This window comes from Mchenga conophoros, linkage group LG14 (assembly GCF_057382185.1).
Source record: "Mchenga conophoros isolate Kocher_MC1m ecotype Shallow Benthic linkage group LG14, M_conophoros_male_GT1.1, whole genome shotgun sequence".
Lineage (NCBI taxonomy): Eukaryota > Metazoa > Chordata > Actinopteri > Cichliformes > Cichlidae > Mchenga > Mchenga conophoros.
In genome coordinates this window covers 15829729-15853274 of record NC_140539.1, presented here as the reverse complement: position 1 = coordinate 15853274, position 23546 = coordinate 15829729, and the positions used below count along the sequence as shown (strand labels likewise).

The 23546-nt window shown below is 40.2% G+C and overlaps 1 protein-coding gene and 1 long non-coding RNA gene across 3 annotated transcripts in view; both read right to left on the bottom strand.

Annotated features, from left to right (window-relative positions):
* The window catches only part of dscamb (Down syndrome cell adhesion molecule b), a 132166-nt gene extending 130498 nt beyond the window's left edge, over positions 1-1668 (bottom strand). The window contains exon 1 of one of the 2 annotated variants that reach the window (XM_085245510.1): positions 747-1668. In XM_085245510.1, coding sequence (XP_085101636.1) covers positions 747-789 — 43 coding nt within the window. In that variant the 5' untranslated portion in view covers positions 790-1668. The remainder of the gene's footprint in view (positions 1-746) is intronic. The other variant, XM_085245511.1, reaches the window with a different exon arrangement.
* A 13433-nt stretch (positions 1669-15101) lies between these two features.
* On the bottom strand, positions 15102-18713 carry LOC146559493 (uncharacterized). The gene is made up of 3 exons (XR_014888346.1): positions 18668-18713; positions 18401-18502; positions 15102-17461 (listed from the first exon to the last, which is right to left on the bottom strand). It is a non-coding gene; the product is annotated as an uncharacterized LOC146559493 (long non-coding RNA).
* Positions 18714-23546: the final 4833 nt, after the last annotated feature.

Genomic DNA, 23546 nt, shown 5'->3' with positions numbered 1-23546 from the left:
TTTGTAACAAAACTCGTTTTGCAGGTGCTGCGAACACCCTGCTCAAGCCAGAAATATAATTTAATTTTTTTAATTAAAAAACAAACAAACCCCAAAACGTTAAAATGCAAATACGAATGACTGCCTTTAAGGATCTTTGTATAAACTGGCCTTTTTTTTTATGCTTTAGTGTCAATTTAGGCCATTTGAACTTGAAAAATATGCTCTCTGTGGGGGATGGGGAAAGGGTTAAACCAAATGTCCATTATATCAAAGACGTCACTTATTACTAAGGGCCACAGTGGAACAAGGTTGTGACAGAAAAAAATAAGTATCATTTGGTATAAAACAAAAACAAATATTATTAATATGATTCAAATGAAAAACTATTCAAACTTGACATAATATCCAACTATTGCAATTAAACAGACTGACTACAGGCACACTAACAACATGGTATAGCCGTTTTATTTCTCCTGGTTCAGGGTGTATATCTGAAGGCCAGATATGGGTCTAATGGTTTGTAGGAGAGCTTGAAGGATTTAAAACGCAATTCATGCCTCGCCCGTCTCTCCCCCTCTATCAGGGGTGTCAGCCTTTTGACAAGCATATAAAATCCATTTCATGTGGGTCACAGGTGACCTCCATCCTCCCTCCTCAGTCACTTAGCTGTCTACCAGTGATTTGCCTTCTGCAGTATGTGATGAGCAATAATAATAATAATAATAATAAAAATAATAATAAAAATATGAGCAGGTGCAACTTACCATTCAAGATGCTCTGGGAAAAGATAAAAGCCAATATCCACATGCCCTGCTCCGTTCAATCCCCCCAAGCTATGCTTTCTCTTCTTCCTCTGACCGGTGCCTCCCTGGGTTTCTCTTCTGTGCGCTTGGGCTAAGGTTAAACATTTGCCACTGTCTTGAAGCAAACCGGTCCAAGTCTCTACTTTTAATATCTCCTTCGTACTTTTTTGTTACACTGATTTGGTTTCTGGGATGTCTCGGAGCATAAATGCGCCTCTGTGATTTTCTTGGGGAGAGCTCTGCTCAGACTCTCCTTCCTGTGCTCCGCGTCTTGCTGCTTGTCCCTGTTATTCAAAAGGATGCTGAAGGGGTGAAGCCCAGGTGTGTGTGTGATGCTGAGTCAGAGCCGGGTTAGAGCGGATCCTGGGAAAAGAAATTAAATCCGAAAACAAGAAAGAAACAAACAAAAATTAAAATTTAGAAAAAATGGTTAAACTAAATCTTTAAAAGAAAAATGTCCGGTTTCAGGTTTCCTGAATAAAACACTGGAAGACGGATCATCCTTGAAGGTAAAAATAAATGAATAAATAAAATGTTACAAAATTAAAACAACTAAAAGAGAAAAGAAGCAAAGAGAAGAGAGAGGGCGGTGGCAGAAGAATGAAAAGCAGGTTTTTTGCTCAGACTCCAAAGTCAGATCATCTTCATCGCCTCTGTGCGTCCAGCAAGAGGCGAGCAAGCGCATCTTCTCCGCTGCCGCTCTCTAATCGCACCACACTGACTCTCTGAGCATTACACAGAATAACCCTCTCCCCTGCCCCTGCAGACGCTTTAATTCCTCATTGCCTTAAAGGAGCAGAGGCGGCAGCCGGTCGCTCCTCGGGGCAGGATACTGTTGTGGAGGTGGAAGAGTGTGAGAGCACGCAGCGAGTGGGGCATTTGCATTAAGGAAATGAGCTGCACCTGACGCACCAAGGTACCAAGGATTTTTACGCACGGGGTTGTATCAGCTCAAACAGAAAGCGCTGTCTGCTGGCGTGCAGGTGTACGCGGAACACGCCGCTGTGCCCCAGATCTGGCTTGAATTTAGTTCCTAATGTTTTTCTTTCGTGTGTGAAAACAGAAGCGAGCTCCCCCGTAATAATGGGAATCTACAAGGACACCCAGTGACGCGTATTTTCTGTTGTTTAAGTAGAAAATGTAGTTGTTTTTTTCTTTTAAACTGAATAACAACGTGAACTTGATTGATGAGATTTAATAATCGCATTGAACAGAAGATAGGAGGGGAAGGCAGCCACTCTGTCAGGGGGAAGAAAAGGGGTTAAGATGAAGAGCCCCCCCACCCCGAAGACGCACATACTCACACAGTTTATATCGCCTCCCTCAACCCAATAATCCACCACTCACCACCACCACCAACCCCCACTACCACCACCCCTCCATTTTAATGCCTGCCTTGAAGTCAAGGGTATAGCTGTGGAAGCCTGTGGGCCTGGCCGGGTTACACTCAGTGTGATATAACCGCCAGCTCATGCTCTGTCCCACATGACAGAATACATTGCAAGTGAGATTCCAGCTATATACCCCCAAGACACTCATTTTGTATGCTCATATCCTTACAAGTCTGAATGTGTACAAAGATAAATAAATAGAAGGTTTCATGGTGAAAGGCTATACTGACTACATTTGTAGCGCTAATAGCCGCCTTTTAAGTTGGTAAAGATGCTGAGCTGAGAGTTCTCGGTTCAGCTATTTTGATCTTTGCATTTTGCTGCTGTCCAGTCTGGTTTGTCCCTGTGTCTAATCTGTCACAGCGTTCTTCCTGTTTCTTTCCACACTCCAGCAGACAAACAGGAGCGTTGTTTGCCTCAAAACTGTTCAAGTAGTACTCAGATATTTGTATTTACTCATGTTTGATTGGTCAGATATTGTCTGGATTTTTTTTTTTTACTACTAATGCTACTCCAGAATGTCTGTTTGAATGAGTGATGCTGTTTTACTTTTTGCCTATACGTGCAAGATAAATCCAAACAAGTTTAAGACTGGAGGAAAGGAGAAAGTGCTAGTGTTTCAGGGCAAATGGTTAAAGATCCGGGCTGTCATTTAGAGCTGATTAGGAGCACTGTGCTGGTTTTTTGGCTGTAAATTCTTGGCATGGAAGAACAGCTGAGTTGATTAGCTGCTGCAGAATGTGAGATATGATCATTTGCCGTGCCATATTTTTATCCAAGCTTTGTTTTCGCCTCGCTTGCTGCCCATACTCATTCACAGCAGTCACACTTAAATACTGTAATACAGAAACAAGGTTTCATCATCTGTTTCCAATAAGCTATTTTAAAATGAAAGTAAAACACCTTGCTCAAGGGCATCTCTGTAAAGTTCAAGGACTACGTGTTAGTGATGCCGAAGGCAAAGCCCATTCATGCCCTACAGGTAATCAAATGGAGCAGAACTGCCCGTAGTTTTCCTCGGTTCAGCCTTTTTAGTAATGTTAAAAGAAAGCTTTTCCACAACTAAAGGTGACATCCGCAGCCTGTCAAGACAAACAGTTCTTAGAGAGGGAGGAAAAAAAGGCTTTGACTGTGGGTTCAAGGGATTGAGGGAGGGATCCATGGCATTAGAGACTGCAATCTGACATTTTAGGGGGAAATGAAGCATTGGTGTAATCAAAGTCCTTATAACGTCTCTGGTGTAATCTCGCTCAGCAAACAGGATTTTATGAGAAGCTGAAATTAAAACTTTGGCAGTGAAATAGATAAAGCAAAGCTAATCAAAAGGTGATATTTGTTTGCCTTTGAAAACTAACGTTTGGTGTCACAAAGCATGGAATAGAGGCAATGACACAGCCTCACCTCAGCACATAGGTCAGGGGCATATGTACTGTGTGTGTACACTATATACACCGTCACACCGCTGTACACACGCCCCGAATGAGGGCGCTTCCAGTAAAAGCACAATTTCACAAAGTGTGTTTGACAGCAAACAAGCACAATGTAACATCAACACTGACAACATGACCTCACAACAACCAAATTACAGCCGGTGTGTTTGATGACTCAACTCATATTCATTTCAGCAAAGAACGCTCACATTGCTGGACTGCGATTGAGGAAAAATGGCTCTAACCTGTATTTATTAGGGGTGCAACGATATTCGTATCGATATTGAACCGTTCGATACAGTGCTTTCGGTTCGGTACGCATATGTATCGAACAATACAACATTTGTAATTTATTTTATCAATTTTCCTTCTGACGATGCTGTCTGTGTTGAGCGCTCAGTGAATCTGCGTTCGACTACTCCGCCTAGGCTGCACTGTCGAGCGCAGATCCACTGAGCGCTCAACACAGACAGCATAGTCAGAAGGAAGAGCGCAGGGCAAGCTAGCGAGACAGAAGTTAAGCTCTCCTTGCAACAGGCAAATTGAACGTCATTCAGATCTGGCGTTTGGAATTATTTTGGTTTTCATGTGACGTATGACCCTGAAGGTAAGCGAGTCATGGACTAAAGTAAAACAGTATGTTGAATGTGCCATGCAATGCTCAATTACATTGGTGTGAACTAGTGTGTTAGCGCAGTTAGCTCGTTAACGTGTTGGCCGTCTAGCCCCATGCACGGAGTGATCGGCGGTAGCTCGTTAACGGAGATTTGCCGTGTTGTGGCGTTAAGGTCATTTCAACGAGATTAACCTGAAAGCACTAGTGGGAACACAACGAATATGACTGCACATTTACGCCGACATCATCCTAGTGCAAAGACAAGTGGAAGCAGACAAAAAAAAGCAAGCATGCTACTAACTTTAGCCGAGTCATTTAGACAGCTGTTAGCACATGATTCTCCTTATGTTGCTGAGAATATAGCCCAGAAGAAGCGGATAGTATAGCTTTTATTTTGGAAAGAGCCATTTCTCTGTAATAAACTCTCTTTTCCAAAGATGAGTGATTCCTCAATCAGATACAGGGCTTGCAATATCGCTAGCCCGACGTCCTGGAGCTAGCGATTTTTTCAGTCGGGCTACCAAAATCTATCTCTTCCCTGCCCGTCGGGCTATTGTAGGAAAAATATATGTCAATGCTTTTGCATTCTTTCAGAAATGTAGCTGGGTAATTATGTCATTGGCATCGGTGAGCCACTGTCAATATGTGACATATTGAAATCGCGTTTGAATTTGCGCTTGTTTTTTTGCTTTCACTTTGCAATCGTGCGAACTGTGTATAGAGAGCGACAGCACTGATCTGTGAGTGATGATAATTTGTGCACCAATTCCTCTGACATCGTCTTATTAATCGTTAGCTTACTATGCAAACATGACAAGTGAAATCTCCCGCAGCTTAAACATGTGAGAGGTTGATCGCGCAGAGAATCGCTGAGCTTATGTGAGTGAGTGTGTAAAAGCATTTCAGTTCTGCTGAGCCAAATAAGACAGGTCAGGGTGAAGAAGTGACAGCCAAAGAAAAGCTTACCACAAAACGGAGAAGTTATGACAAATCAGACTATAAGGCAAAAAGAAAGTGCAGCTTTATGGTTTCATGGACAAAAGAATTTCTGTGGCTGCAATATGACGAGCTAAATAACCAGGGCTGCACATAAGTGGTCCGCAGGTGCGCATTCGCTGTCAAAATAAAAAACACGCACAAGGGTTAGGGTTAAATTTAAAAACTGTACTTTTGAGTTAAAATATATATTTATAATTTTAATAAATGACAAATTAAAAATGCATGAACATTTTTTTGTATCGAAAAAATATCGAACCGTGACACCAAAGTATCGAACCGAACCGAACCGTGAATTTTGTGTATCGTTGCACCCCTAGTATTTATATATAATCCTTTTAATCAATATTGCTCCCAGTAATTACAGTACTTTGTCTATGAGCCATGTTTGATCTCTATATGAGTATGTAATATCTGGTTAGCATGGGTTAAATTCCCTTTTACATTAAAAACCATAATTATAAAATAATTACCTCTCTCCCTTCTATTTAATAAAAAACATGGATGCCGTGAGAGAAGCTTTTATTACCACAAGAAAACAACATTTTTTTTAAAAAAGTCAAAATTTTAGCATCACTGTACAGAGAAATAAAAATCAATGATATGTTGAAAACACAAAGGTCAGAACTGGACATACATATAGATCAAATGTTGCTGTTGGCACAGCCTTTATTTACACTTATGGAAAACAGGTGCTGCTGTTTATCACTTACAGCAGCTGTACAACTGAACAGGCTACTTGTGATGTGAAAGACAATACCTTGATTTTCACTCTGAACACAAGAGCCACAACCTTGTCACCAGTAGGCTGAGGTATTCAGTGGTAACGCTAACAGATTATATTCAGAGATAGATAGATAGATAGATAGATAGATAGATAGATAGATAGATAGATAGATAGATAGATAGATAGATAGATAGATAGATAGATAGATAGATAGATAGATAGATAGATAGATAGATAGATAGATAGATAGATAGTGTGGAGCAGGGAAATTATTTTACTGCTATTGTTAAATAATTGTCATCAGTACCATGGCATTAAGAATATAATCTGCAGCATGGATATTGCATTCAGAGGTTTAAACAGTGTCTCTTTCAGAAAGACTGAGTTGCAGGCTGACAGGAAGTTGTATGCAGAAGTGGAAGTTATTTTGAGCCGCAGGCTAAGACGAGGCTTTAACAATGTAACAGATAGCTTTAAGAAGGCCTTAAGCAGTTATGACTATTTCATACACAATGCATATCTGTGCTTATTAAAGAGTTGGAGCTCGGTCAATTAATTGGGGGTCGGAAGCTTTGTTCGGCGCGATGTTCGGACAATCTATTGTGCAAGTGACTTGGAGCCATAGAAGGAATCGCAATACATGCTTACAAAACACTTATATCAGGTCATTTTATATTAAGGTTTAAGTAGAGGTTCTTGATTAAAACATTTATTTAGTAGAAGACATACACATAGTCTCAGTGAGCCTCTGGTCTGGTAAAAGGTCAGAAGTGCAACAGGTGAATTGAGAAAGAGCATTTGAGGACGAGACACAGACAGTAGGTGAAGAGGTGACACAAAGAGCATGTGAGGTCAACACATACACACACATTAGTTAAATTTATTTAGAGGAACCGTCCTTGTTGTCTAGACAAGAAAGAGGAACAATTCACTTTAAGATAAGAACGGAAAGTACCACGCCATGAAAATAGAAGATGATTTTCTAGGTGAAAAGTCATGATGATGTTGATCTGATCTATGTATAAAATGTACCGGTGACGCATGAAGGGGCGTCAGTAAACAAACCCTGATGCTATAAAATATCTGTTCATGCTTTGATTAAGTCGAGGACTACTGGCTGTCTGCGTACAGAGTGTCTTCCCACACGTGTGTTCATTAAAATCATTGTTTGACCAAGACCTTCTGGACCATGGGTGGTGTGTACTCTCCTTCCTCAACTTTGAACCTTAACAATAGATAGATAGATAGATAGATAGATAGATAGATAGATAGATAGATAGATAGATAGATAGATAGATAGATAGATAGATAGATAGATAGATAGATAGATAGATAGATGGATAGATAGATAGATAGATAGATAGATAGATAGATAGATAGATAGATAGATAGATAGATAGATAGATAGCATGAATGTGAGCATGAATGATTGTCTGTCTCTCTGTGTTACCCTGTAATAGGGTGCGACCTGTCCAGGGTGTAAACTGCTGAAATGGACTCTGTCCCCGCTGTTTTTTAAGAGATAATTGAAGGATGATCAAACTTTTTAACCATTGAAGTAAAAAGAGATTGAAATATAATAATAGTAATAATATATTTTATTAATAGGCAACTACAATTTAGCAAATGTTTAAAAGCACCTACACGAAGATGTCCCCAGAGTAGAAACATGTGTCTAGAAAGGACTTTGTTATCACAGGAGTAATTAGCTGTTTTTGCACTGCAGGACCAACCTACTAATCAGAGTCTGCTTTTCCGCATCAGCTGCAGTGTCGCATCTACAGGACTCACATGGATGGAAACATTTTGCAACAGCTTCCACCAAAAATTTCAATTCTGAACAAGCCAAAAGAAAAATATTGGAGAAAACCAAGATGGCTGCTGTTTTTCTACTAGAGGAAAACTGTTTAGTTGTTGAAGCTGATGTCTGAGCAGCAGTTTGATGTTATTTGTCTTGATTTTGGTATTTTTCAAAAAATGCTTTCAGAGATGAACCAGTCCACTTTAACATCAGCTCGCAAGCCTTTTTGGGGGGCACTGCGAGGCACCTTCCACAGAACATGCACAAATGTACCAGTCGTATGAAGACAAGTGAAGATGAAGCTGTGGTCCAAAGCTTTATTGGCACAAAGACTGATGTGCTCCCATTGCAAGCTGATACTAAAGTGGTAACCTACAGTCACTCTATAAAACTGTATTATATGCATGTGTTTGCACTTTTAGAAACACCAATCAGGCTTTTTTGGTTCATCCATCGTGTAACTTTATTTGATTTTAGTTCATTTGACAAAATCTCCCAAACCAAAATTATAAGGAGAAAAAGGGCCCTTTTCAGCCACAAGGGAAAGAAATCCATATGACAAATCCAATAACTATATAACAGCATTCAGTGGCTCCACAGCCATGTTTTGGACATGAGCAGAGTGGATTTCAGTGGGGTTTGAGTTCACTGCGTGGGTTGGGGGAGGAGAAGAGAGTTCGTTTTAGCCCCCCAGCATGATGCCTAAACAGCAGTAAGTAAATGTGACAATGAAGCCCCCGGGCTGCTGCAGGCAGTCTTGGCCTTGCAGTGCATGTCTTTGTGCGGGGGTGTTCGCATGTGCCAATGTATCGGTGCGTGCATATAAGGAAGGAAATGGAGCACATGTGAGACAATTCATGGCACTGCACAGTCAAGGTCGTGACTCCTCTGACTGTGATACTCACACTGGCATGGGATCTGTTGGCGCTTTTTATTTTACTGCCAGCTTCAGCGGGGATGATAAAATTAGATCAAAGATATTAATCAGAGTGGTGGCAGCCACTGTTAAACCAGTGGAAGTTGTATTGTTGTGATTTATCCCATTTGCACTGCACTCATCCCATTTCTCCAAGAACAGATGAATCAGGAACTACAGAAGAGCAAGCATTTTAAATTTTGGAAGTTAAAGCTTCTGATGAACTCTGCTTCTTATAAATGGATTGTATGCAAATGTATGTGCATGTCGAACTGTCCCATCTGGCTCCATTATTTGTGCTTTAACATACAGTTGCAACACCCATCAGCACTTTGTATTCACCATAAACAGTCCTATAGGACACGGGCTCCTATGTTATTCTATCCTATGTGTTGGTCACTAAAACTGGAAGCTTTTATTGGACAACCTTGTTGATCAAGTCAGTCAGTAATTGCAAAGAAAACTATAATTAAGGTCTCAAACAAAATGATATCATCTTGGGTTAAATGGCTAATGGAGTTGTATAGTAGTTTAATGGAGACAGTGAGAAATTAGATTTTAGAGAAAGCAAATAGGTTCCCTTCCTAAGCTTCCTTGAGTACTTCACAGCACTTAGAGGACCCACATGACACCTCAAATTCATTTATTCTCTGTTAAGCATTGGTCCAAACTACAGCGTAATGGAGTAAATGTATGATGCAGTTCAGGAATGCACTCTTTTTTTTCCTCTGTTTTTTCATATAATGTATACAATATACAGTGCCATGAAAAGGTCTGGGGCTGCTTAACTTCTTCCAGATGTCCAAGCATTAGTTTGTGCCCTAAAGCTGAAGCACACTCGGGTTCTGTAGCAGGACAAACATGTCCTATAAAACATAACAGCAATGGTGGCCTTGCAAAAAAAAAAAGGTTTTGGAGTGGCATAGTCAAAATCTGGACTTAAATCAGATTGAGATTCTTTGGCACGGCCTTAAATGGGCTGTTTATGGACTAAAACTCTCTAATGTGCCTGAATTAAAATAATTTTGCAAAGAAGAGTGAGCCAAAGTTCGTCCACAGGGATGTGAAAGACTCATTGCCAGTTATCAAAAACTTGATTGCAGTTCTTGCTGCCTAGAGTGGCGAAACCAGTTATTAGGTTTAGACAGCAATTACTTTTTCTGATACAGTCACTTGGGTTTAGATAGCTTTTTTCACTTAATAAATGAAATCATAATTTAAAAACTGCATTTGATATTTATTTTTGTCTGAAATTAAAATTTGTTTGATGAAACATGTGAGTGTGACAAATATGCAAAAACTAAGAAAATCAAGAAGGGGATAAAATAGTTTTCCACGGCACCGTATGCAGTATAAAATTAAAATTACAAATATTAATAAAAATAAATCACAAATAATAAGGCGTGAATGTGTAATTTATTTATTTGACGGTAAGACAAAAAGAAAAATGTAAAACAAGTTAAAGAAGGAAATCAGACAAAGTGGGACATAATAAAAGAACCTGAAGCTCTTAATGAAGTGAAATATTAACTCCATAATGTTGTAATAGTGAGTAAGTGTAAGTGTCTATAATGTGATGTAGGTAACCAGTGCTGGGAAGTAACGGAATACATGTGCCAACGTTACGTATTTAAAATACAAAATATGAGTAACTGTATTTCGTTACAGTTACTGTTAAAAAAGGTGATAATTAGAATACAGTTTGATAAAATAAATGGACTACACGGCCGTCTTTTCCTGTTTTATATGTTAGGCTATCCCCTCTCTACTTTTGGTAACTCCAAACAAAACACGAAATAAGAGGCTCTAATGTAAGCATCCTGTTAATGTTGGTGGCGTCAGTTACACAATGTCCTGGAGCCAGCACAACAGCAGTGCACGGGCAGGAATGCATTTCTTACTTGGAACTACTGTGACCGTTCAATGCCAGCAACCAAGATGCTCTCAGCTCAAAAGACTCCAACTCCAACCCTTAAGAAACATCTGGAAGTAAGTTCTTTTTAAAAAAAAAACTAACGTTAGCCTACTGCAACTAGCTTGTTTTAGTTGTGGTAGCTACCTGGGTTATGTCCCATTTCAGTATCTTCAATGTACTATTGCTGTGTGATTTATTACTATTACTGAAGGCCACTCGCCATCGAGCTAATATTGTTAGCTGCCGTTAGCTGAGGTTAGTTTATAGACTGCAGAATGTTAGACTAAAGCTAGCTAACAATGTTAGCTAGCGTGGCGAGTAGCCTTCAGTAATAGTAATATAGTAATAAATCACACAATAGTACATTATGTAGTTGTAAAACTATGACAATATATTAAGTAATCCAAAGTATTCAGAATACGTTACTAACATTGAGTAACTTAACGGAATATGTTACAAAATACATTTTGGGGCATGTATTCTGTAATCTGTAGTGGAATACATTTTAAAAGTAACCTTCCCAACACTGTAGGTAACAATACGCAGTATGCTTCTGTAGCCAGTGTAATTTCCCCATAATCTACATCCAGTCAAGCTCTTTCTGTGATTAACTGAAACATACTCCAATGGTGTTAAAAATTCTCACACCAAAATATCAACACTGACAGGAAGTGGCATATTCTCCTTTAGCTACGTTTCCTCCATTCAGCACCTTCCACACACGTGCAAACACACACACACACAACCCCGGCTGTCCCTCTGGTCAACCCTGTCCCTGGCGTGTGTGCAGACAGGCCGGGTAATCCCTCAGGATGGGGTCTCTTGTTTTGACAACGCCTGTGAAGCCCAGCGTCTCTTACAACAAAACACAGACTGGCCTATCATCAGCAAAATGTCAGCCTTCAGCTCACTCCTTTCGCCACCCAAAGGAGGATCAGGTTGCCTTTACACTATGTGACCCATTAACTCAGAATAGAAACATTCTCAGCACCGGTATAATGATCCCTTTTGTTTGCTAAGACAATGACATTGATAAGAGACAAGCCATGCTCGTGGCTCCTTATACAACTGTGTATAAGGTTACAGAGTGGCCAGAGTAGTTCAAGCTGCTATATGTTTACAATCTAGTAGTTCCCCTTGGGATGAACACGATACCTGCGGGTCAATCAGCATTAGGACACATGCACACTCTTTAAATTAGGGCAGAACTGCTATAACCTGGGAATGTGCCAGCTGCATGAAAGGCATCAGGGTTTGGAAGTCAACATGTCAAAGGAACTATGAGTTTATATGATACAGAAGCTTTTTAAAACTGGATACTTAAATTATGTAAATCGCACGTAATACGTAATTATTTAAATTTTCTGTTTTTATGTATTGTTACTGATATATGAACCTATCTCCAAAAGACAATCTTGAAGCATCGCTATGCTATGTTATTATCAGCTGCGTGGTTCGTTTTAAGATGTGTGGGTGAAATTCTAGTATTTTATTTGGGATGTTACTCAGCTCTAATCAGCAGCTATCTGTGTCCGTGTGACGCATCCATACAGTTTATGGATGTAGCTTGCTAACTAAGTAAGCAATTATCACCAGGTGTTCCAGGTGAGCTAGAATGATCCAGAATGGTGTTCTAGCACCTTTCGTTAATGAGAAATGAAATTGTGAAGGCAGATTCATGCATTCTACTGTCAAATGAGTTATTTTTTTTGTGTGCTGAGATACTTGCTCACTATGAAGAAGATAAGTCATTTTATTCGTTCTCATCCGTGCAGTCCATTCATGGTACAGATATAAATAAAGTTGCAGCTGTAGCATTTAGCTAGTGCTGCGGTAGAGGTCAGATAATCAGTCATACTGTTTGCGTATCGGTGAATTTTAAATGCAACTTGCAAATACCTCAACACATATAATATTTCTGGGTGATTTACAGCTTTTTGTATTTTTCCGGAGTGAGGTTAATGCGCAACACTGAGAGATGGAGAACAAAGTACGAAAGGAAAGAAAAGAAAAGAGAGAAAGGTGAGAGTGTTTGGTGGCATTTGATCATTTTTAACATAGACATAGTTTTTAAAAATGTTGAAAACTGGACATTTAAATTGTATATGTGATGTTGTAATGCATTTTTAAACTTTTTCTTTTTATGAGTTTTGAAATCAGGTAGTGGAGGTATATATATATTGTGTGTTTCTGAGTTACATTTTTGCAAAACATCTTGCAAAGAAATGTGAAGAATGCTAATGTTCTGTTATTTAGGAATTGCATGAAAATGCCAGACAGTTTAGTGCGTGCTGTGCTGGATATTTTGCAGTGTTGTGACGAAGTTTGCAGCAGTGCACTGTGTTGTCCTGGTGCTGAGCTGTTGTTGTGTTCAGCGTCATCATTAGATCAAGAGTAGCAGGCACCGTTTTACATTTAAGGTGAGGATACTGATTAGTTTCATTTAGTGAATGAATAATACTAGTGTTATAGTATCTCTGGCTGGAAATCAGCCATGTAGCACACTTCAGTTGTTAAATCCAGAAGAGCATCAAAAAAATCTACTGGAGCTGACAAAACAAGTTATTTTCGACAATTTATTTCTAATGAATTCTACACCGCTACAGCAGATCTTAGTGGTCCTTCACATGCTAACCTGAGCATTTTTAACCCCCTATTACTACCAATAACCTATTGCTATACCAATTTATAGCCAAGTATTTAGTTTATGAATTTGATTGACAGATATTTCTTTTTTGGAGGATTAATTTTCTTCTAAAGTAGGACAAGATCTATAAATACCATATGAAACCATGAAACAGGGGATATAGCTAACCTACTACTGTTAATTTACAAAATAATTTTATCAGCACTTTTAAAGCGCAGTCTTTAAACAGATTACTCAAACTGTGGATTGGATTGTATGATTGTATGTATTCACCTGTGAACTCTACATGTGCTTTAAGTGTAGTTTGTTATCTGAGAGCAGAGGCTATCCCTTGGCCCATATTTCCACTCAGCGTCTGCTTGCTCGATGCCTTTGTTCCCTTCCTACTGCAAACTCTCAAAAACCTGACTATTCTTTTATTCGTTTTTCTTAATTGCTAATTCAGATTTAGGCCCTAACTTCAGTCACACGTAGCAGATGTTACAGGATTTCAGAGGCAGTAATAATGAGCCAAATTCCCCAAATTATGCGTTTTAACCTAAGTGTGCTGCAACTGACAGCTGAGTGCGCTGCAGCGTATGAAAGCACAGACAAGTCGACAAAACACACGCAAAGTGAGAAAACACCTTTACTAATTTGATAATACACACAGAGCAATTAGGGAAAAAACATGCTTCAATGTGAGAAAACACAATGAAATTCAGACAGACATGTTTCCAGGGGACACTAAAAAGTGACGTACACGCTTGGAAGCGTTTGTTGTTGCTGTGGTGAATAATAAAGTTAATGAAGTCGTCTGTTCAACTGTGCTGTGAGAAAATGAGCTGCTTTTTTTTTCAGACCACATTTTTCAGATATCGACTGTTAACCCTGCAAGCGTTTCAGGGTCACGTGCTTAAGACTTCGCTTCGACTCTGCAAAACGGACCACAGCACACACAGCAACCTTTTCCCGTCTCCTCCTCAATTCGTAATACAAACACCCCAGCCTGCTACAGCAACCCCAGACAGTTTTCCATTGGTTAGCCCCAAGACACAGAGGAGCATATCTGTAGCCAACCTTGACATGCTAAACTAGGACGCTGAAGGGGACAGAAATGGGAGGAGAGAGCAGGAGAGTAAGCGAGGGGAGGGGAGGGGAGAGGAGTGGAAGGGGGAACCTAATGAAAACCTGCTGGAGGAGTGGCAGAAATAAGGAAGTGAGGATGGAGAGCTGAGAGGGTTATGGCAAAGAGGGGGACGGAGAAAGGAGCAGTGGAGAGGGAAGGGAGTGAAGGTGGAGAGTGTGAGTAAAGGGAGGGAGAGAATAGGGTGGATTTATTTATTTATTTTGGTGATTTGTACTCCGGCTGCATATGTGCCTGGTCTCCATCTTCTCCATTCTCTGCTTCAAAACTGGAAAAATCAATACGCCCACAGTCTAGTGTATCCCCACATGAACTGGATCATTAAAAATATATAATCAAACGCCCGCTCGTCATTTTTCATCACCATTACCATCATCACGTATCTGAAGAGCGCACAGATACCAGTATATCACCAACATGGTTGTAACAATTTAATAACCCAATCAATGGCCTTCTAATTATTTCAGTGCCACAGTTAATCGTCCAGTTAAAGCAGTCCTTCAGCCTCGACTCGCGCAGAGAATGGCACACGGAGACAGGCTGCTTGTTAACAAATGCACACAGCAGAACCGAAGCTGGGCTGTTGTAATAAGAATATCTGACTTCTCACATTCACAACTCAATCCAACTCAGGGTCGCAGTGTTGCCTAGTAACGATGGCACACTACTGACCTTATCTACGTGGTCATAAAAATGTATGAAGAAGCCCCCCCCCTCACGCCTTCAACCTCCTCCCCGCCAGCCTTCACTCAGTCCTTCCTACAACCACACAACAACCTCAGAGCTCTTATCGCCCCTCTTTTACGAGTAGCAAGTAGCCAGGGGCCGAGCATCCTCTACACTCCCCCTAACCCTGCCGGGCAGCTCTGCGGTGGGTATTCTCTGCCCAGGAGCTCCTGTCTCTTTTTATACAGAAAGGGGGGGTGAGGAACATGAAAACACTTGAGCCTTCACAAAAACACAATGCTCTTGTTTCTGTGCACACTACATGCATGCAGAACACAACAGATACAACGCTGGTGGGCGTGAAGTGGGAGGCTGGAAGGATGCAGATTGCATGCTATGAAACTGATAGATAGCTGTAAGAACAGAGGGACACAGTCAAGCGCAAAGGAGACTGAATACCGCACTGCAAGGTGAGTCGGTGCACCAGCCTTCATAATAATATTCTTTCAGAGTGGATTTTCTCTTCAGCCTGCAGTGGGGGGGAAACAAGAGTGTGATATAAGTGTGGAAGAGTGTGAGAAAATGTGTTTAGTGGGAACAGAAATACAGTATCAGCACCACAAATATAGTTTATTGATGAAAGCAATTTGCCAGTGAGAGATGAGATGCATCTGATCTCTATCCGCTCATGAGCCCCGAGAGCCGGGTTCAGCTTTTCTAATTGGGTATCGCCTTGGAGACGCCCATCCTAATTAGGAGACAAACTCCAGGTGTTGCACCTGACATCACCTCTGAAAGTCACAGAGGGAGTGTGACACATACTGTATAAACACACACATCTGCTCCATCTGCTGGCTTTACAATTAACGCAGCCAGGCCGGAATATGTCGAAATTCCCGCAGCAAACTTAAAACGGACAAGGGGAAAGTCTTTTTTATTCGGCTATGGAGGCAGACCATCGAAGTAATTGTTCTTTGTTTTTATTTTTTATTTTTTTCGGGGGGGGCACAAGCAAACCTTTATGCTCATGTCTCACCTGAAAGCGATGGCATCTATGGGCAGATTGGAATGGATGGTTACAGATTTCATGCACTATGATAAAATTCCCTGTTAAATTACAGTGAAGTGCTGGAGCTAGATCTGCTAGCATGAAACTGTATACAATATATAAGCTGTGCAGTATGATACCGTCAGCTGTGCGAGTGCCATTTCTTTTTTTAATTTAGTGTTCTTCCTCTAATCTCCATAAACAGTATATGACTGTAAAATATAGTGAAGCATTGAATAACTGCAACATTAAAAACATGGTAACAACCGCTGAGGTTCCCTGTGTGTCCTCGTTCACACTGAATTATTATATTCCCTTTCTAAATTATGACATAAGGTGAGCAATTCCCATTGTCTTTAACTGCACAGTCATAATCCTGCTTTATACAACATTTTGACAGCCACCCTGAAGATGAACTCTGGGTATGTGGATGGATGTGACCAATCATTTGTGCTCTCATAACTGAAACAACCACCACAACACAATTAACGTTGTAAACATCCACATTCCTGCGAGTGCTGGCAGGCCTCTCATTTCTGATTTGAGCTGAAAAATCTACATAGTTCAGATTGCACACTACCTTTCTTGTTTCTCTGAGGTATCAGTATTTATGGGATTCAGCTGTATTCACCAAGACTGCTCACTACTGCGCAGAATTTCCTGTATTTACAGTGTGTGGTGAATAGAGTGAATGATTATAAGAAGAACCACTTCATTAAAGAGATCCCACTAGAGAGGAGAACCCCAACAGCATCTCAGTAATGAGGATGTCCACAGCCTCCCACTGCAGTCCGGCCCACAACTACAGCAACATCTGCTCTGTGGCACCCAACACATCAGGTGGGATCCGCTCTGTTTGAACAAACACAGGAGGCATATGTATGCATATGTACGAGTTAGAGTAACTAGGGAGACTGGTGAGGGTATGAGTAGTGCCTTGAGGCGAGGAGCAGAAGGGTGGCAGGGTTTCTGACATGCCGTGGACTGTTTAGACGCAAGCCTCTATGACTCATCTACGTGTCACTAATGCTTTTCCTATGAATGAACAAACAGATACACTGCGGAGAGGCATCGCTATCACCACAGGGGGAAGAGTAAGTGTGAGTAGCCTGTGAGACTAGGATGAGACACCCTTAGTCATACTCCCGCCTGTCTGAGGAGCTAGAGTTGCTGTACAGTTACAAGTAATCGATCTAAAAAAAAATGAAACAGATCAAAACCAGCTGTCTTTTATATGGCTGGAATCATACAGTGTGGTGCCAGTGGATGAGCCGTGATGTATCCATGCACCTGTTGTCTGGCACGTCCCTCTCATCTTATGTAGACTCTCCTCATTTGGGCTCATCTCCTGCAGCAGCAGCTGTGAATATGTGCACCTTGTTAGGCGGTTGACAGTTCTGGCAGAAGGAGAGACGGGGAAGTAGCTTGTTATGAAGAACAGGCTAACTATATGTCAATCTCTGCCGTGCAGAGAAGAAACAAAAACAAAGATGTGCAAAAAAATCCTTTTAATCTCAGCCTAAATTAATTCTTAAAGCAAGCTACGTTGTATTTATTTAAATATTTGAGTCCACTAAACTAAAAGCTAATTGACCCCAGCCATTTTTTTTTGCTAATACACTGCACTGCTGATTAGATACCAAAAAATGAGATTTGCCTGAGAAACATGTGGACAGCCTGATTATGATGATCTGCCCCACTGTGATCCCCATTTACCGCTCATCCAGCTCAATCATATCTGTGCTGTAATTACACTGCATTCAAAATGCTAGCAGATTCAGCAAACCTCTGAGCAGCATTATACACTTACAGTGATTGGGCTGTCTGCAGGCCTGATTATTATAGCCCTGCGTGATGCTTTAAAAAAAATAAAAAGGATGAGAGCTGGGGTCACCGAGAAAGCAGCAGAGCTAATTCGGGACTTCACAGCACAATATTTATTTCTATGATCAACTTGTTTGATAGACCTGCTTATGCTTTAAAATAATGCACTGTGTCAAATTAGACTGGTAAGAGTAAGAACAAGTGTTCAGATGATATTTTGTGCAGTGTTAACATTTTTACAACATCCTATACTTTCTTACACTGTGGCAGCCGATAGCCAGTAATCTTTGGAAATATTCATTTATTTGATCTTCAAATAGTTTCATTTAAGCTTCTAAACACGTTTTATGCTGCATTGATTTCTTAACAAAAGGAGAACTCACTCATTCACACTCACTTATGTCAAAATTGCCAAAATCCCAAGTTAATTATTAAATCAAACATGTACAATTTTGAAACCCTGTAAAAACAGAAAGCACGTTTTTAATTCCACATGGTTACCATCTACTTACTTTCTTTTTAGATGACTGTGCACTAAATATATTTTCACCTGCTGGTCAGGTAAAATCAGACATTTACATATCTGATGTCAGGCTTGAGGAAAGTTTGACTGCCTGTAAAAAAAAGAAAAGAAAAAAAAACCCCAGTGAGTTTAAAGCAGATTAATCAATAAGAAAAACATAATTTGCTACAATATAATTTACTTTAGAGAACAAAAATATGAGAATTTAATAAATATATATTAAATTCATCGTGGTAATTAGTTGGCATAATGTTACATTTAGATGTGCATCTGTGCTTAGACGTCGATGTTTGTTGTTGAGGCTGAGGAGGAGGGCTTGCATTTGAGACAATGTGGAGCAGTCTCCTCCTCTCATCAGCTGTAATGATCAGAGCTGTGAGGATTAAGTACCGATGTCCCAGTAAAGGAGCTTTGCAATGCCAAATGTAGGACCACTGGCTCCCCTAAGCTGTCTAATTTGCTCATCCACCAGATGCTACAGCTCTCTTAGATTGGATTAAAGGCACAAAAAGGGTGTTGAGCGCCTTGCTGTGGGCAAAGGTGGAACTGCAGGGAGAGGCTTTAGGACCAGATTAGAAACATTGAATTGGATATAAGACGGGCACATTATTAAAAATACACTTTATAAAAGTCATGAATGGGTATTTTGTCATAATTTACATTCTTTGATGAATCACTTTTGGTCTTTTTTTACCAATGAGTCTTTATCTGATGGAACCTGATCTCTACAAAACCGAAGATTAAATAAAAGGAGTCTTTTCCATTAGATCTGTTTGATCTGATCATCATTACAACTCTTTAGCTAAAACTTTTAATTTGTAATTGGTACACTTTTTAACGTGTTTACAAATTTACAAGTATATGGTGGCTTTAAATGACATAAAGCTCCACTTCTCATTAGAAGACTTCATAAACAAAACCAGGTAGAGAGCCCTAAAAAGTAGTTAAACTCTTCAGTCAAAGGATATATAACATACCTCCTGATTTTCTGCATTAAGGGGTTAGTAGGCTACCAGACAAATGATGCATTAAAGCTTCGTCCTGTTTTTAAAACTCTCAGGGTAAGGAAATACCCCAAGGTCCAGGGAAGAAGAAATAGGAATTGTGCTTAAATGGGTCATTCACAAGACCCAGTGCATGACAAGCAGTCCACTGGAAAGATAAATTTTTGTGGTCACAGTAGTTTCCCACATTATTAAGGCTAATATAACTATAGCGATTAACTTCAATGAGGGTGTGAGACAAGCATGGGTGGGGGACAGGGAAAAGAGCCGAACATGTGACACTACTGTGCACTCATGAGGTATTCAGTGTGAGACACTGGTTGTCTGTGTGTGGAAACAGGCAGCATGGAGAAGACCTGTGACAGCGATCTTGCCTTCCTTTCTTACTCTTTCTCCCCATACGCTGTCAGTGCCGAACCGAAGCCGTCTCAGCTGAAACATGCACGTAAAGCTTTCCAACTTGGGGAATGAAGTCATGCAAAGTTGAAATGCATACACAGAGGTTTTGTTCCCTAATACTGTAGTGAACAGTTCACAAGTTGGTGGGTGGATATATATCAAATTATAACTTGTTTGACAAAGACAGTTTCTGCAGTTTTCCCTGTGTACGCCACCATCATGGGTTTTAAACCAATATTAAGTCTTTGCGAGGGCAGACTTTCAGCTTTATTTAAAAGTTGTTTTTTTTTTTCAGCAGTTTTTATACACTTTCCCCCATTGTAATGGGGACAAACACAATTGGACATTTGATCGACGGGCAGTTTCATTGCCAATTGAGGCCTGTTCCCTCGTTATTTCATGACAAATGAAGTAGACATAATGCTCCATGTTCATTCAATTCAGGTGTTCCAATCACTTCCATGGCCACAGGTGTGCAAAATCAAGCACTTAGGCATGCAGACAGCTTCCAGCGCGGTACCGTGATTGGATGCCACCTGTGCATCAAGTCCAGTTGTGAAATTTCCTCAGTACTAAATATTCCACAGTCAACTATTGGTGGTATTTTAACCACTAAAAGCGAAAGTAATAGGCCACATAAAATCAGAGGGTGGGTGTGTTCTTTAGAATAAATCAAGAACAGTGCATAGAGAGCTTGATGGAATGGATTTTCATGGTCAAGGAGCTGCATTCGAGTCTTACATCATTAAGTCCAATGCAAAGTGTGGAATGCAACAGTGTAGAGCACCCCACCACTGGACTCAGATCAGTAGACACTGGCAATCTGACGGACAAGCATGGGTTTAGCCATTGCCAGGAGAACGGTAGTCATCTAACATGGATGAGAGAGCTTGGTGTGGAAGAGTTTCAAAGCCATTATAGCTGCAAATGGTACGCTGACATTATATTAAATGCTATGGATGAAGAATGGGATGTGGCTCAATTTCATATATGTGTGAAGGTAGAAGATGAAACACTTTTGTAATATAGTGCATCTGAACATGATTCAAGTGTTGGATTTGTGTTTCATAGCTTTTAATTGTAATTTAAAATATGGGAAGCCATCATTAGCCTGCAAAAAAACAAACAAACCCTAAAACCTAAGAGAGATAGGAAGAACTTCAGGATTGGCCAAATCAACAGTAAGGTTCATCTTAAAAAGAACGAATGCATTGAGTAGCTCAGCAACACTACAAGGCCTGAAAGACCACAGAAGAAAAATAAAGTGAATGATAGGATTATTTCAATGCTTAAGAAAACATCTAACCAATAGGACTTGAAGAGGCAGGCGTCTCAACCAACCAAGAGATGCCCTCATGAACGTAAATACAGAGAGTTTGCATGGTGCAAACCACTGGTTACACTCAGAACAAGATTATACACATAGCATACTTGGAGTGTGGTGTGCTAATAAAAGATACTGGACATGGGTTTTCCAATGCACAAGGCTGAGTACTTACAGGTATTTTTATTGTAGACTTTCAGATATACACATAAGTTGAACAATGGAATTAAGACTTCTAGTGAAAGCCTAGTTTCAGCGTCCTCAATACTGGTATAACTTGAACCGAGTCATCTTTGTAGAATATCTTCACAAATAGCAAGCAATAAACGAAGATATAAAAATGATGCTGTAAATTCAGACATTACCGACAAGACATTTTATAATAAACCTTTCCATAATTAGGCAGAGGCTCAAGCTGCTGGGAGGAAACAAGAATAGTGTCTTACACAATTAATTTGAACACATAAGACCTTAAAACTTGCAATGACCAACATATCAAAAACTCAATCCATATTCAAAAACAAGGCTTCAGTCTTTGGCCTAAATGCGCCTATTGCTCCCCGAGCAGGCAGTGAGCCACAGTTGTGTCTAATGGGTGAAGGTCCGACCACCAGGAACTCACCGACATCACCTCCACTAGGCCTGGCTCCAGGGTGGTGCTCCAGTATCCCATCCCTGGTAAGGTAACTGGGTCTCTGTTGCTCCCTACCTATAACCCATTTACCTTGGGAGACCCTACCAAGGGGAAGTTACCTTTGTAACTCCATGGGTTACTCAGGCACCAACTCATAACATAGCAGTATCTGCATGGGGGGAGAGAGACGAGAGTTTGTTTTGAAATCCAGGAAAGCAGTGGAGTCTAATACAAACGTGCATTAGGATTCACCACAAAGATTACTGAAAATTATAAGCATCTTGTGACCCTTCACACCTTCTCAGAGGTCTGTAACACAAAGGATTTATTTTAGCCCTGATTCCCAGTGTTATGAGGGTTACACTTTATTGTTTCATTACCATAATGACTTATTCTGCAGATCCAGCTGCTTCATGTAGGTCATGTTTGAGTCACGAGAAACATGCATGAAACCACCTACAGGCCAGTTTTTCAGAAAACCGTATTATACCTCCTGGGAGATCCCTCAGATATCAGTGTGCAGACACCATAAGGGTCCAGTTGTTAGAATCTAAAGTTAGTGTGTCCCTGATGGAGCGCGGTAAGGAAAGGAGATTTTTATTTCTTGCATTTTTCTCCTCCTTTGAAAGCAATATCCTTATAAGCCACCTCCTTACTCACCACTAAACAGTTTAACACAGCTGATGTTGCAGCTGAAACTATGTAGCTTGTATGCCATGAGAAAAAAAACACAATTTAAAAGAACATAAACCTGTAATTCTTCTTAGGCCTTAGTCTTACTCACCAGACTAAGGCGAGTACTATGCTTTAGCAAATAGTTGGGTTTAAATGGACTAATACTTAGAGCACTGTTCCAGTTAAACACATTCATAAAGTGTTGATTACCAAAGGAAAGCTTAAATACTGTATTACACTGCTGTATTACACGGCTGAATGGCTCGTATTCATGCTTGGGAAAGCTTACAGTTTCTCATCCAGGTGATAACCACATTGGTGTAACATTAGGGTAAGTGAACCAGGTCGTAGTACAGGCCCCAGGTGACAGGGACAAACACATAACAAGAAGCTAACCCACATACACTACGTTGAAGTAATATGTAAAGTTAACCTTTGTTAAGACACATTTAATTACATAACTGGACACCAGGAGCCAAGATACAGGGCACAGGTGTTTTATACTCTGGCCATGATGAGGAAGTTGGTTAGGGGAGGAATCAGAACTGAGGCTGTGTTAACTAATACTAGTCACTACATAAATGTGGAGCTGCACAGCAATCCCAATAACAGGATTTAAAGGGTGTTTAAAATGGGAAAAAAGACACCTGTTAAATTATAATATTATTTTATGCCATGTTATACCCCTAGTTAAAGATTGTGAATTATTATGTAGTTTTAGTTTGCATTATTCTCCTGAATTAGAAGAAGCGGATAACTATTGCATTAGTTAAACTGATTTGCACAATAACATTTTAAAAGTAGATAGATAGATAGATAGATAGATAGATAGATAGATAGATAGATAGATAGATAGATAGATAGATAGATAGATAGATAGATAGATAGATAGATAGATAGATTACCACAAAAAGACAACAAAAGGTTTCGGGTAGATGACAGAAAAAACAATTTGTTCTGATCACATAAGTGAAGCAAAATCTGTGGAGCAGTGTGGGGAAATCTAATTACAGTCTTTTAAAAATGGGCACATGCCCCCCAGTGCTATCAGTCCGGTTTACAGCAGTCCAAGTTGTGGAAGGAAGTCATGCATCGTGGA